General features: G+C 42.2%; 1 protein-coding gene across 2 annotated transcripts in view; it reads left to right on the top strand.

The window, feature by feature from the left end:
- Window positions 1-16021, top strand: part of NOA1 (nitric oxide associated 1) — a 30339-nt gene that overhangs the window by 2932 nt on the left and 11386 nt on the right. For both annotated transcript variants that reach the window (XM_042860358.2, XM_065597445.1), the window contains exons 2-3: window positions 6588-6752; window positions 9902-10098. In XM_042860358.2, the coding sequence (XP_042716292.2) occupies window positions 6588-6752; window positions 9902-10098 (362 nt within the window). The remainder of the gene's footprint in view (window positions 1-6587; window positions 6753-9901; window positions 10099-16021) is intronic.

Below are 16021 nucleotides of genomic sequence, written 5' to 3'. Positions count from 1 at the left end.
ATTTTTCTCTTCTGAAGACTAAACAATCCCAGTTCCCTCAGCCTCTCCTCATAAGTCGTGCTCCAGACCCCTAATCATTTTTGTTGCCCTCTGCTGGACTCTTTCCAATATTTCCACATCCTTCTTGTAGTGAGGGGCCCAAAACTGGACACAGTACTCCAGATGAAGCCTCACCAATGTCGAATAAAGGGGAAGGATCATGTTCCTCGATCTGCTGGCAATGCCCCTACTTATACAGCCCAAAATGCCGTTAGCCTTCTTGGCAACAAGAGCACACTGTTAACTCATATCCAGCTTCTCGTCCACTGTGACCCCTAGGTCCTTTTCTGCAGAACTGCTACCTAGCCATTCGGTCCCTAGTCTGTAGCAGTGCATGGGATTCTTCCGTCCTAAGTGCAGGACTCTGCACTTGTCCTTGTTGAACCTCATCAGGTTTTTTTTGGCCCAATCCTCTAATTTGTCTAGATCCCTCTGTATCCGTTCCCTACCCTCCAGCGTATCTACCACGCCTCCCAGTTTAGTGTCATCTGCAAACTTGCTGAGAGTGCAGTCCACACCATCCTCCAGATCATTAATAAAGATATTAAACAAAACTGGCCCCAGGACCGACCCTCGGGGCACTCCGCTTGAAACCGGCTACCAACTAGACATGGATCACTACCCTTTGAGCCCGACGATCTAGCCAGCTTTCTATCAACTTACAGTCCATTCATCCAGCGCATACTTCTTTAACTTGGTGGCAAGAATACCGTGGGAGACCGTATCAAAAGCTTTGCTAAAGTCAAGGAATAACACATCCACTGCTTTCCCCTCATCCACAAAGCCAGTTATCTCATCATAGAAGGCAATTAGGTTAGTCACGCACGACTTCCCTTTGGTGAATCTATGCTGACTGTTCCTGATCACTTTCCTCTCCTCAAAGTGTTTCATAATTGATTCCTTGAGGACCTGCTCCATGATTTTTCCAGGGACTGAGTGAGGCTGACTGGCCTGTAGTTCCGGGCCCGGATCCTCCTCCTTCCCTTTTTTAAAGATGGGCACTACATTAGCCTTTTTCCCGTCCTCTGGGACCTCCCCCGATCGCCATGAGTTTTCAAAGATGATGGCCAATGGCTCCACGATCACATCCGCCAACTCCTTTAGCACCCTCGGATGCAGTGCATCCGGCCCCATGGATTTGTGCTCATCCAGTTTTTCTAAATAGTCCCGAACCACTTCTTTCTCCACAGAGGGCTGGTCACCTTCTAGCCATACTGTGCTGCCCAGTCCAGCAGTCTGGGAGCTGACCTTGTTTGTGAAGACAGAGGCAAAAAAAGCATTGAGTACATTAGCTTTTTCCACATCCTCTGTCACTAGGTTGCCTCCCTCATTCAGTAAGGGGCCCACACTTTCCTTGACTTTCTTCGTGTTGCTAACATATCTGAAGAAACCCTTCTTGTTACTCTTAACATCTCTTGCTAGCTGCAACTCCAAGTGCAATTTGGCCTTCCTGATTTCACTCTTGCATGCCTGAGCGATATTTTTATACTTCTCCCTGGTCATTTGTCCAATCTTCCACTTGTTGTAAGCTTCTTTTTTGTGTTTAAGATCAGCAAGGATTTCACTGTTAAGCCAAGCTGGTCGCCTGCCAGATTTACTATTCTTTCTACACATCGGGATGGTTTGTTCCTGCAACCGCAATAAGGATTCTTTAAAATACAGCCAGCTCTCCTGGACCCCTTTGCCCTTCATGTTATTCTCCCAGGGGATCCTGCCCATCTGTTCCCTCAGGGAGTCAAAGTCTGCTTTTCTGAAGTCCAGGGTCCGTATTCTGCTGCTCTCCTTTCTTCCTTGTGTCAGGATCCTGAACTCGACCATCTCATGGTCACTGCCTCCCAGGTTCCCATCCACTTTTGCTTCCCCTACTACTTCTTCCCTGTTTGTGAGCAGCAGGTCAAGAAAAGCTCTGCCCCTAGTTGGTTCCTCCAGCACTTGCACCATGAAATTGTCCCCTACACTTTCCAAAAACTTCCTGGATTGTCTGTGCACCGCTGTATTGCTCTCCCAGAAGATATCAGGGTGATTAAAGTCTCCCATGAGAACCAGGGCCTGCGATCTAGCAACTTCTGTTAGTTGCCGGAAGAAAGCCTCGTCCACCTCATCCCCCTGGTCTGGTGGTCTATAGCAGACTCCGACCACGACATCACCCTTGTTGCTCACACTTCTCAACTTTATCCAGAGACTCTCAGGTTTTTCTGCAGTTTCATACCGGAGCTCTGAGCAGTCATACTCCTCTCTTACATACAACGCAACTCCCCCACCTTTTCTGCCCTGCCTGTCCTTCCTGAACAGTTTATATCCATCCATGACAGTACTCCAGTCATGTGAGTTATCCCACCAAGTCTCTGTTATTCCAATCACATCATAGTTCCTTGACTGTGCCAGGACTTCCAGTTCTCCCTGCTTGTTTCCCAGGCTTCTTGCATTTGTGTATAGGCACTTAAGATAACTCATCGATCGTCCTGCTTTCTCAATATGAGACAGGAGTTCTCCCCTCTTGCGCTCTCCTGCTCGTGCTTCCTCCCAGGATCCCGTTTCCCCACTTACCTCAGGGCTTTGGTCTCCTTCCCCCGGTGAACCTAGTTTAAAGCCCTCCTCACTAGCTTAGCCAGCCTGCTTGCAAAGATGCTCTTCCCTCTCTTCGTTAGGTGGAGACCGTCTCTGCCTAGCACTCCTCCTTCTTGGAACACCATCCTATGGTCGAAGAATCCAAAGCCTTCTCTCCGACACCATCTGCGTAGCCATTCATTGACTTCCACGATTCGACGGTCTCTACCCAGGCCTTTTCCTTGCACAGGGAGGATGGACGAGAACCTTAACTCTGTATTAATGGATTATCAGAAGATTGAGTTTTGCTGAACTCAGCATTCTGGAGGGACACAAGCTATCGCCAGATAACCTTAATTCTGTGTTAACGAAGATTTTTGTCAGTGAATTTCTTAGTTTTTTAAACAGAAATGTTTGTTGGTAGGAGGCAGTGGTCATTTGGGCAGTTGTAGTTTTCACTTAGGTTTGCAGTTGATATGCTACTGTGGTTAATAATAAAAAGACTTAGCTTTTATCCAGTGGTTTCATCAATAGATCTCAAAGAACTTTACATATTCCCATTTCACAGATGAGAAACTGAGGCACAGAGGTGAAGTGACTTTCCCAAGATTACCCAGCCAGACAGGGGTAGAGCTAGGAATAGTCCCAGTCTAGTGGTCTTTCCACTAGACCACTCAGTTGCTATGTGATTCCTCAGTGCTCCTCCCCGCTCCTGTACATTTTGTTGTAGTGGAATGGGGATAATGGTCATGCTTTACAACATTTGCAGTGTGTAGCCGCTAACAGGGCCAGCGAGAGAAATCTCATCCGTGTTCTATGTCCCAAAACCTTGACGGTTTTATGACATGGTTGTTATAGCAATTTTAAGCATGTGAGGGAAGGCTCGTGTGTCTCTCTCCTTCTCTGCCCCCTGCCACAGCATTCCCTGCAACATACAGTGCCCACCCTCAACATTTCCAGCTCCCTCTCCCATTCCCATCCCATCAAGCCAGCAGATGGCACGGCATGCCAGTTCTCAGGTCCTCACCTTTGTCTCCTCAGTGTGTTCTTGGTGCACGCACCCAGCATGCCTTTTTAAAGCTCTCCACCCAGAGGGGCAGGGGGGCTTCCACAGATCCTGGCTTACATGGCAGGGCAGAGGGGCAAGAGAAAGGGGCTAGACGCCCCCAGAAAGGTAAGAGGTCTCCAGAGCCTGGTTCATATGGGGAGGCAAGGAGAGGGGTCAGACCACCATAGATGGGCTGAGCCCCGAGATCCTGGTGCACACACATAGGAGTAGAGAGAGGGGCTCAAGCACCATTGTGGGGACAGGACATCCAGGTACCAACTCACATAGAATCATCGAAGATTAGGGTTGGAAGAGACCTCAGGAGGTCATCTAATCCAACCCCCTGCTCAAAGCAGGGCCAACCCCAACTAAATCGTAGGGGGGTAGACCCTCACATCCTGGTGTGCAGACATGGAAGGGGATAAACCTCTGCCCCTATTCTTCCCCATCCCTCTGCCACTCATTCTCATATCCCCTTCCCATTGTTCCTCTCCTGAGCCCCCCCCCCAGTCTCCCTCAATTCTTCTATCACCCATCCCCATTTATCCCCCCCCCCTTGCTGCAGCCCCAAGCCCCTCACTCTTATTCCCTCTCAAATGCCCTTCTGCCTGCAACCATTCACATTTCTATTATTTTTTTTAAACAAAACTGCTTTGATTACATTCCCCCAATATAAAAAACAACCAATTGTGCCTCTCTGGTGACACAAAGCAGCTGTTAGACCTGGTTTAACTGGCCAGTTAAGTTAGCTTTGCATCTAGTTTGCTTCACTCTGGTAGCTGGAATGGGCTAGTGAATTTGCCTTCTGAAAGGAATTTACCTTTCTTGATTTCCATTGGTATGTTGTGGTGGTGCTCAGAGCTGTTTACCTTACAGTGGAGAATGATGTCAGTCTTCAAGCAGTGGCACATCTGTTAGTTGTAGTCCAGTGAAGAACTTTGACGTTTCTAGAGGCTTTCTTGACAAACGGAAAAACCAAAAATTAGCTTCTCTCTGCACCCAGCATGGGTGACTCATGGGTTTCTCTGCTGTCAGTTCAACCATTATCAAATTTGCAGGCGGCATCAAAATTGGAAAAGGGCTAAGCAGTCAGGCAGCGGGACAGAACCAAACTGCAAAGTGACCTGGAGAGAACAGAGTACTGGCATCATGTATTTTACTGCTAGCCCTTGTGGTTTGCAAAATATCAGACGTTAAACCTCTTCCTGGTCCTTCAGTCTAATGGGGCTCTTTTTGGCACTGGCCTAGGGCTGAATATAGCAAGTCCTGTGTCAGTGTTGTTTTCAGTTTCTCAATATATTCATAACTCTTAAACTCCAGTTTATATAATTTGGCCAAATATTTGTCTCAAAATCTCTGTGGGAAAAATGTTTTGCAGTCTTGTCCAATACTGAGTAATATTCATTGAAACAGAGCTGCCTAGCTTTCAGTGTCATTATTCAGTGAATCTGGCACCTCTGGAAGGTGACCTTAGCAGTGGTGGCAGGAGCCTCCTGTTGAGATGCTAGAGGCACAGAAGTAACAACTCTTGACGCTCTTGTATTGACACTCCTCAAGGGGTGAAGTTAGTTCAGTCTTCATTCTCATTGATGCCTTTGCCTCTCTGCTAAGACCATCAACAGTAGTTAGAGATAAAATAATTTGGCTGACCTTCCATTCCCCCATAAACTTCACCTTTGCCAGCTAATACATTATAAATTATACAATTGCATGGTCTACACTGAGGTTGTAAAATGCATTCCAGTGTGTTAGCTAACACATTTTTAAAAAACATCTTCCTTCCTAGCCTCAACAAGGCCGTGGTGTCTTCCAGGAAAAAAACTGTAAAAAAGACGTGAATTTCTAAAGTTAAAAAAAAAATCAAATTTAAATGTCCACAGCCCTATTGTTTTCTTTGCACATCACCTTTAAAGGGCAAATTGAAAGAAACACCAGGTTTTACTCTTACAAAATTCTGTTTGCTTTCAGTAGTCCTTGAAAGACATTTTTCACATATAGTTTTTATATATTTTTTTTTTCAGTAAATGGAGAGCCATAAATAAGAATCATAATAGCAAAATGGGATAGGTCTTAATTGTGAAGTAAATATCACTGCAGAATTTTGCGGGTTTTCGTGCAATTACACAAGTAAAGTTTCTTTGCAAAAGAATGTGTTCATAGGCATAATCCTTTCATATCTTGCTCAGCACACTCTCTTCCTAGAACTCCTGTTATTCCAATCCCGTCCTTCATTCCTTTCTCCAGTCCACCTAACACACGTTCAGTGTTCTGATACTAACAGAAAGGTAATGCTTTAAGGATTTGGCTGAGCCAACACCATGTGCACGGCACTTGTGGCAGCAAGAAAAATGTAAATCACTTTGCTGCAGTTGTTGAGAAAGACTTTCATTTCTAACCAGCTGTTCAACCCAAATGCTATTGACCTACCGGTAATTCTGGGCCTTTAAAATTAAGAAGAGTTTTGCCCTTGGTTTTAATGAGACCAGGATTTGGTCTCCAGTGGCCTAGTCTACACTATGTCTGAGTACAGTTGCCAAAAATTGTGTTTTGTGACTCGGGTCTAAACATGTTTTGGCAATTTTTAATCGCGATGAGCTGATGCAGTGCTGAATGTGGTTTGCTCTTGTCTGCTCTGCATGCTAAGTAGTGTTCATCATCAGTTCAGCAAACACGACAGCTGACAACCGCTGTCCAACATCACAGTGTTGTCCTAGCCACTATGGCAGGTAATTTCTGAGAAGAGCCATTAGCTTAGCAGTTGACTTTAGTTTTGTTGTTGTTGTGATTGCTTTTCTGTTTCATAACGAAGAATGAGGCCATCCTACAGCCTGTGAACTTTCTTCTGCATGTGGCTTTTTTCATTGTTTGAACCTTAACATGTAATTGCTTTTATACATACTGTGTTCAGTTTGCATAGTCACAGACCTGGATAATGTTGGAATTTGTTTTCCAGGCACAACTTTAAACCTCCTGAAATTTCCAATTATTAACCCTACATCTGACAGACTGTTCAGGAGACAGGAGAGGCTAAAAGCAGATGCAGAAAAAACAGAAGAACAACTTAGTGATGATGAACAAAAATATCTTAAATGCCTTAAAAAGCAAGGTTACTTAATAGGTGAGTATTACCTGAGGAAGTGTATCACCATTTGTTCTCAGATGCAAATACTGCATTATACAAAAGACTCAATTAAGCTTTACTGTATGGTAAGTCAGTGTCTAAAGTGAACTCTTAATTGGTAAACATTGCTAGCCAACATACATTTATGATACATTCTAATTTGGGTTACTAGCGTACGTGATAGTAGAACAGCATATCAGAGTAAGAATTCTTTCAAATATATATTAATAATCTTCTGTAAATCCTTATTCTTGATCTTATTAGCAAAAAGCTATCTTAACAAAAAGCAGGTTAAGGGCCGACTTGATTACAGTCTATAAGTACCTACATGAGGAACACACATTTAATAATGGGCTCTTCAATCTAGCAAAGAAAGTTATAACATGATCCAATGGCTGGAAGTTGAAGCTAGACAAATTCAGACCGGAAATAAGGCATACTTTTTTTGACAATGAAAGTAATTAACCATAGGAACAATTTACCAAGGGTCATGGTGGATTCTCTATCACTGGCAATTTTTAAATCAAGATTGGATGTTTTTCTAAAAGATCTGCTCTAGAAATTATTTAGGAGAAGTTCTTTGGCCTGTATTATAAAGTAGGCCAGACTAGATGATCACAATGGTACCTTCTGTCCTTGGAATATGTGAATATCTAATATACAGGAACTCTGACTTTCTAAAAGTCATAACTTCAGATATTTTTTTTTATGTCACCTGCTTTCATTCTACCTGATAAGAGGTGTATATATACATAAGTTTCTCCTGGACACCACACCAATGCATCAATTCAATTCAGTCCTTGTCCTTCTGGTGTAGGCGGCTTAATGGATTTCCAGGATTGCATCACAAGTCTTTCTCCTTTTCCAAAATAAAAAAGACTAATACACTTAATTGTATTGGCTATTCATTGGTAATCTGCAAACTGATAATGTGCCTTGTAGAAATGAGCTAAAAGACTACAATTACCTTCAAAGAGAATGTCGTCCAAAGACACTTTAATATAGCTGGAGATAGGCCCAGCTACTGAGTTAGGTTTTAGATTTCCAACAAGTGCAGAAATGTTCAGATCTGGAGTTTTTGTTCAGGCATATCCCTATGTGACCAGGGTTCTAGGGGGGCCACGCTGAGATCGCTCAATCAGGGCAAACTGCACAGAAGGGGGCAGATGATCCCCCAAACTGGTAGTTATTTCTAATACTTAGATTCACCAAGCCAGCAACAAAACAATACGATACCTAACTGGTTACCCAGAAGCCAAAACACAGCTCCCTTAAAGCAACCCAGGCTTGAGCTCCCACCCAGACAGCCAGTTCAAATATTATGAGGATTACTGAAAATCATCTTCACCCTATAAAAAGTTATTCCAATCCCAAAGGATCAAATACATCACCCACATGGTCAGTGAATATTTCAGATCTTACCCAAATACACACTTACCGCCAATTCTTATTAACTAAACTAAGATTTATTAAAGAACAGAGAGTGGATATTGGTTAAAAGATCATTCTACACACAGACTTGAATAAAACTCCTAGGTCCGTTTCATAATAGAGATGGTGAGCTTTGCAGTTGCACAGAGTTCTTTCAGAATTAGTCTATAGGTTACAGTCCCCTGTCCAGTATCAGGGAGATCCCGATGGGACTGGAGACCTCAGTCTTGGGACTCAACCTTCCCCTGACAAGCTTAAGCAGAACTGAGATAATAGGGTCAGGGCTCAAGAGTTCTTTTTATAGTTCTTTGGCAGCCTCTTGACAGCCTGCAGTCCTTGGGTGAACAATAGTGGCTTTGAAGTAACCTCCTATTTCTTAAGCATAATCAGTAATTAGCTACATGGATTAATGTAAAGCAGCTACCCATCTCCCGCCAATTACAGGTAGTTTACTACATACTTCAAAGAGAAATTAAGACCGTGATATTACTACATTCATAGTTCATCTAAATGTTAACATCGTCTTTTGGTCTCTGAATTAACAGAATACAGTGATAGGAACCATTTAGTTACATTGTCAACCTCTAACAATATATTTGTAAACACCTACAAAAACACAACTATTATCTACTAATTTATCTCTAAACGTTTAATCTGGCTCAATTAACCTGCTAGTTCTGTAACCCTTTCTGGTGCTGTGTCACATCCTAATTAAAACACTTATTATTAATGCTATATAGAGAGCGAAGACTTAGAAAACATAAAAGAAACAGTTGTGTGCAAATGGATGTATACTATATATATATATATGGGCTTTCTTGATTGTAAGTCTGAACTAACAGTTATAAAAAAGAAAGCTAAGGAGGATAGTTAATGTTTTTCAGTCTTAAATTACCATATTGGGGGCTAATTACGCCACAGTTGCAACCGAGTTAGGAACCCAGTTGTAAAACTGTTCCAGTTTCTAGGGTAGGCAAGATCTCCAGCCATGTTCCAAAACTGGGCTCCCATTTGAAAAGGCTCACAGTGAGATGGCTTGTGTAAGTAAGGTGAGTAGAACATGGACTTGAGTTAAGATTATAGCTACATGAAAAGCTTACGCTGTAGAAAACCTTTTCCATAGAGCGATCTCAATACAGAAGCAGATTCTGTATTGAAATCTCTGCTTTTGCAGAGCTTATAGCTCTGTGCAGTTTGTAAGACTGTAATTTCTGCAAACCAAGGGCCTTATCCTGCAAAGATGCGCATGCTTACGTTTATACAAGCAGTTCCATCCAGGTAAATACTCTCACAAGTGGAGTTAAGCACATGCATAAGTGTTTGAAAGATCAAGGTCTTAAATATCAAAAAAAGACAATCTAATTTACAAAGTGTTTTGTGCAATGCCTAGAACAATGGGAACACAATTGGGGTCCTTAGGGTTTCTGTAATACAATAATAGCACATTATAGCAGGTCCGTGATATGGGGGACTGCTAATAGCACTGGATTTCTTGTTTTTTGTTGGACAAGAAGGAAAATTTTAAATACAGAAACCTAAGTCACTTTTTAACATACTGACTTTTGAGCATTTAAATTTGTACACCTCAATCACATTTATATTACTTTATCGTATGTATTTTATTTATTTTTAAGTGTGTAAGAAGGAAAAATTTCCAGTTGAAGAAAATGTAAAGTAACATAAATTATTAAAAATACTTTTCCTTTTTAATGTAGGAAGAGTTGGAAGAACATTTCAACAACAGAAGTCAAAAGCTGTCATTGACTTTGATCCTGATGAGCTCTCTTTTAACATGGAAGAGGAGCCTGTCTTTTCATCCAACAAGCCTAAAGAGAGAGTGGAATTTACATACAATGAACTGAAAGATGCTCGCTGGTTTTTTGACACGCCGGGGATTGTAAAAGAAAATTGTGTAGGTGCTCTGTCTGCGTTTGAGAAGATCGGTATTTGGGAGAGGGAGTACTGTCTTAGCTAACTGTGAGTGCAGGAATAGAGATTTTTTATATCCTTATGAAATAAGACTCTCACATTCAGGTAATTATTTAGTGCCACCCAGTGTATCAGAATATTGTGCAATGAATAGAGCTGAGTGAATAATGGATTTTATTTTACTTTATTTTTATTTTTTGTTCAGAGCTGAACCAAAATTTGTTGGGGGGGGAAGCCATTTTGAATCCCGTTTTATTCAAAAGTTTTCATTGAATCAAAAAACTTGAAATAAATTTGTTGCTAATTGACTGAAGTGTTTTGGTCAACTTGAAACAAATTTTTTCTAGTTTTTCAATTCAGCCATTTTTATGGGGTTTTCACTCATTTTGAAATGGTCAAAATGAAATTTTTAAACTTTTTTTTATATTTTTTCTTTTTTCAGCCAAAACTATTCATCAGATTCAATCTGAATTTGCAAATTGTTTTAGAGCCTCGAAAACTTCATTGTTTAGGATGAATTTCTATTTCCCAAAATAATTCTCCCACTTCTAGTAATAAGGCCTGTTTTATATAGCAACATTTATCACACTGGTTGGTTTTGCTGTAGCAAGTAGTGCCCTAACCATCTTACAACATGGGTATTTACCAATGTAGATAGGACTAAGCACTATTTATAAGCATGTTAGTGAACTGTTTACAGACCAGTTTTTTGTAGATGAGCCCTGAATGTGTCTCTCTGTAGTAGTACATTTCTGTAGCAGGAATGAATGAGTCAGAATATTGAAAACGGGATCTGGTGGCAGGATATAAGATTATACCTTTAGCTCTGGTTTTGAGTGAGAATCAGATCACAAGAGATTAAAGGCTTGTCTGTTCTAAAAAAAATTATATTGGTTTAACTGAATTGATTTAAAATCCATCTAGTTAAACCAATGCAACCCCCTAATGTATAACCTGTTAACCATTGCTTAAATAAATTTGCTTTGCATTGGTAATTTACCAAATAGAGCTAATCCCATTTAAGTGCATCTACATTAGGGGTTATTTAACTAAATCAATTTTTAAATAGATTTTAATGTTTAACAGATACGATTTTTAGTATAAAAATACCTAGGACTGAGACTTTCAAAGCTGCTTAAAGGGTTTGAATGATAAATTCATGGGAATAAGAAGTTCAAATACCCTCGATGGCTTTGAAAGTTTTGGCTTTAAAATTAATAGAGCCACTGGAAATATGCTCTGTAGAAATCCTGCAGAGTTCTATGGAGTTACGATCTGTCTATGGATATAACTGTTTTCTACAGAATTGAAGTTAAACTTAAAAAAAAAAAAAAAAAAAGTCATAGTAGTTTGACTATCTAAGGCTAGTCTACTCCCAGATCTTGTACCAGTGTAACTCTTTTGGTTAGAGGGATGATACATTTTTTTTTTTAACCAAAATAGCTAAACCAGTACAAACCCTAGTGTAGACACAGCTATATCAATAGAAAGGAGCCTTCTACTATTATAGCGTACTCCCCAACATATAGGGGAATGAGTTTTATTGGCCTAAGCACCTTTATACCAAGATAACTATAGCCACACTAGGCAGTTGGTACTGCTTTAACTATACCACTATAATTAAAGTGGTTCAACTTCTGTGTAGACACAAGGCCTAATTGTGGGGATAGACTTTCAAATAATGTTAGACTGACTGACCCAAAAAACTCAGAGGTGTGAACTGCCCCATTCATCTCAGTAGCATCCTCAGTCAGACTTCAAAATTATTGCCTTGTTGAGATGTATAAAGGAGCTCACCCCTTATTGTCACTCTCAGCGTCAGCCAAGCTCCAGGACTGTAATAACGTGGTTAGGTGTCTCCTGCCTCAGCCATCTCAACAGGATAAAGATTCTGAAGCCTAATGCAGATTTACTGTAAATGTCAATTTCACTGCTGGTCAGTTTAGTATATACATCTAGCTCAATCACAAGGTTTCTGTTTTATACAGGAGGTCAGAATAGATCGTTACATTGCTTCCTTCTGGCCTGAATATCTTTTAATTGAGTAGAAGCACCTAGCGAAGGTGTGTGGTTTCGATTCACTTGAAACAATGTTTGATGTGAGCAAGTTTTAAAGACACACATGATTCATTGTACTGCGTCTAGCACAATGGGGACTTGATCATGATTCAGGCCTCAGGAAGGTAGTTAATAATGGCACACAAAATACTACATTGAAAGAGTGTTAAGGTTGCAAAATCAAGCATGCAAAAGTTTGGAAATGCCAGATTTTAAGATTGCCCATGTAAACTTAATCCAGTCCCCTTGTGCGTATGCATTATAATCTGGTCTTTAATTACATGATCACACACTGTTTTAGCCACAGGACCCCACCTTATTCAGCATGTAAGTTGGACGGTGCTCAATGAATGAACAGCTTTTCTATTAATTTTAATTTTACCTTGGATGAATAACCTTCGATGAACAATGTGTGGCCCCAGGCCTTATTTACTACACACTATTCCAATCCTGCTCTGAAGACAGGTTTATTAATTACCTCGTGGGCCTTTTCATCTTGCTCCTATAGTATCTGACTACTTCAACAAACATAAATTAATCTTCACAATGCCCCTGTGATGTAAGGGGGGTGCATTATCCTAATTTTACAGAAGGGAGAACTGAGAGACAGAGGCATTCACATGAAAAATACACACTAAGTGGGATGCTCACTTTGAAATGTCTATGACCCAACTTTTCAGAGAACTTAGTGTTTTGTAGCACTTTATATGTTCGGAGAACAGTTGCAGTTGTGACCATTCAGCACGTCTGCAAATCAGACACCAGTAGTCTCAAGTTGGACACCCAGAACGTGAACGTATAGTTTTAGTGACCCCCTGTGAAAAGTTTGGATTAAGTGACTTGCCCAGTAGCTCATAGGACCTATATGCCCGAGATGGGGAGAGAATCAGTTCTCCAGGGTGCTGTTCAGCTGTCGAAGCTATGACACCATCCTTACTCTTTCTGTCATCCATTGCTTCATGCACCTTCCAACTTCTGCAACAAATGAGGCAGGGGTCCTACAGACAACAGCTTCCTTCACTACATAGTGGTGATCATCCCTGAACACCATCCATCCTGTGCACTAAATGAGTCAGGGATCCTGTGGAAAAACTAGTAAGTGATCATGGGATTAAATATTGCATCACAATGCATAGGTATAAGGGAGTCAAATTAAGGTTACATGAGCAATCTAAATTCTGGCATTTCCTAATTTTTGAGTACTTGACTTAGCAACCTTGACATTCTTTTAATATAGTTCTTGTATGTAATTTCCTAGGTTTTTAATATCAAACTGGGAGAAAAAAATGTCTGTCATGTGGAACCCTATTGGCTCCCATGTGATTCATCAGCAGGATTCAGACCTTTAGAGCTACAGTAACTCCTCGCTTAACGTTGTAGTTCTGTTCCTGAAAAATGTGACTTTAAGCGAAACGATGTTAAGTGAATCCAATTTCCCCATAAGAATTAATGTAAATTGGGGGTGGGGGGAGGGAAATTTTTTTCACCAGACAAAAGACTATATTTTATATATATGTATACACAGTATAAGTTTTAAACAATGTAATACTGTACACAGCAATGATGGTTGTGAAGCTTGGTTGAGGTTGTGGAGTCAGAGGTGGAAGAGGGAGGGATATTTCCCAGCAAATGCCTTACTGCTAAATGATGAACTAGCACTCAGCTGAGCCCTCAAGGGTTAACACATTGTTGTTAATGTAGCCTCACACTCTATATACAGCACGAATGGAGGGAGGGGAGACAGCATGGCAGACGGAGACACACACCCTGTGTGTGAGAGAGAGAGATGTGCATTGCCCCTTTAAGTACGCTGACCCCACTCTAAATACACTGCTTTTTTAGATCAGGAAGTTGAGACAGCAGCTGCTGCCTGCAAGCTCCCTCCATCCTGAGCCCTGTCATCTACCTTCCCCCTCCCCCCCGGCTCTATGGAGATAGGGTAAGCGGGGGGCAGGAGCAGGGGGGAGGGGGACACCCTGATATTAGCCCGCCTCTTGCGCATCCCTCTTCCCCCCCCCCCCCCCCCCGCACAGCAAGCAGGAGGCTCCCGGGAGCAGCTCCAAGGCAGAGGGCCTGGGCAGCACATGGCAGTGGGGGGAGGGACAGCTGAACTGCCGGCAATTGCTAGCCTGCTGGGTGGCTGCCACACAGGGAACTTAGGGGAGCGGAGAGCTGATAGGGGAGCTGCCGGTCCACCCTGGTTCCAAGCCCCCCACCAGCTAGCTGCAAAGGACTGCTCTTTCTGCAAGCAGTGGACAAAAGCAGGCGGCTGCCAAACAACGTTATACGGGAGCATTGCGCAACTTTAAACAAGCTTGTTCCCTAATTCATTAGCAACGTAACAACGTAAACCGGGACGGCTCTAAGCGAGGAAAAAGAACGGGGAGTACTTTTGGCATCCGATGAAATGGGTTTTAGCCCACGAAAGCTTATGCCGAAATATATTTGTTAGTCTCTAAGGTGCCACAAGTACTCGTTCTTTTTGCTGATACAGACTAACACGCTACCCCTCTGAAAGCTGTCACCATTTAAGTGAGGAGTTACTGTACAGCACAGACCTCTGTGACTTGAGCTAATGGAGTAATTGATAGATGATGACAACCTACTACTGCTATGTGGACCATTTACAAGAGCAGGGGATGAGACATGTTTTGCCAGTGGGTCTCGCAACTATTTGCTGACAGCAGAGAAACATGGAGACTCAGAAATCCTAGGTTATTATATGCCAGGTTCCAAGAGAAGTGTGCTTTAGTGGTTACAGACCCTTCTGTCTGTAGCCAAAGCACCCGCCAGGCCTAGCTCCTCACCTCTCTGCATCCAGTCATGCTGATTGCGCCTCCTCATTACTGCCAGGGTGCAGCAGCAGGAGCATTGGGAGCTCAGAAGAATCTCCCGGCTCTCAGTTCCAGCTTCCTAGTGGTCCCTGGCTGCCAGGAATTGAATGAGCATAGGAAGTGAATGGACTTACTTGTGCTCAGTAACTTCCTGTAGATAGTTCTAATTTTGATTAAGCTTGGTGTGCCTGTGAAGTGGGGCAGGTATGAGACATGCCAAAGTTCGGATTGAATTTCCACTTGTCACGCTGTTCGTTTTGGCTGGAGAGGAGGAGGGGTTGTCTGGGCACCAATTTTGGGGTGTGGAGCAGGAATTTTCAGTCTTTGCTTTCAAATAAAAGGAAGTTCTTCTTCACACAGCGCACAGTCAACTTGTGGAACTCCTTACCTGAGAAGGTTGTGAAGGCTAGGACTATAACAGAGTTTAAAAGAGAACTGGATAAATTCATGGTGGTTAAGTCCATTAATGGCTATTAGCCAGGATGGGTAAGGAATGGTGTCCCTAGCCTCTGTCTGTCAGAGGATGGAGATGGATGGCAGGAGAGAGATCACTTGATCATTGCCTGTTAGGTTCACTCCCTCTGGGGCACCTGGCATTGGCCACTGTCGGTAGACAGGATACTGGGCTAGATGGACCTTTGGTCTGACCCGGTACGGCCTTTCTTATGTTCTTTTCTTATGAGCAGTTTAGTATCATCTGCAAACTTTGCCACCTCACTGTTTACCCCTTTCTCCAGATCATTATATACACATACAGAGAGCATGAAAAGGTGGGAGTTGTCTTACCAACTCTGAGAGGCCAATTAAGTAAGAGGAAAAAAAAAACTTTGAAGTGATAATCAAGCTAGCCCAGTCCAGACAGTTTGATAAGAAGTGTGAGAATACTTACAAGTGGAGATAGATTCAATGTTTGTAATGGCTCAGCCATTCCCAGTCTCTATTTAAGCCTAAATTGATTGTATCTAATTTGCATATCAATTCCAGCTCAGCAGTTTCTCGTTGGAGTCTGTTTTG

Source organism: Chrysemys picta, chromosome 5 (assembly GCF_011386835.1).
Source record: "Chrysemys picta bellii isolate R12L10 chromosome 5, ASM1138683v2, whole genome shotgun sequence".
NCBI classification, from domain to species: Eukaryota; Metazoa; Chordata; order Testudines; family Emydidae; genus Chrysemys; species Chrysemys picta.
This window is presented reverse-complemented; position numbering and strand designations above follow the sequence as displayed.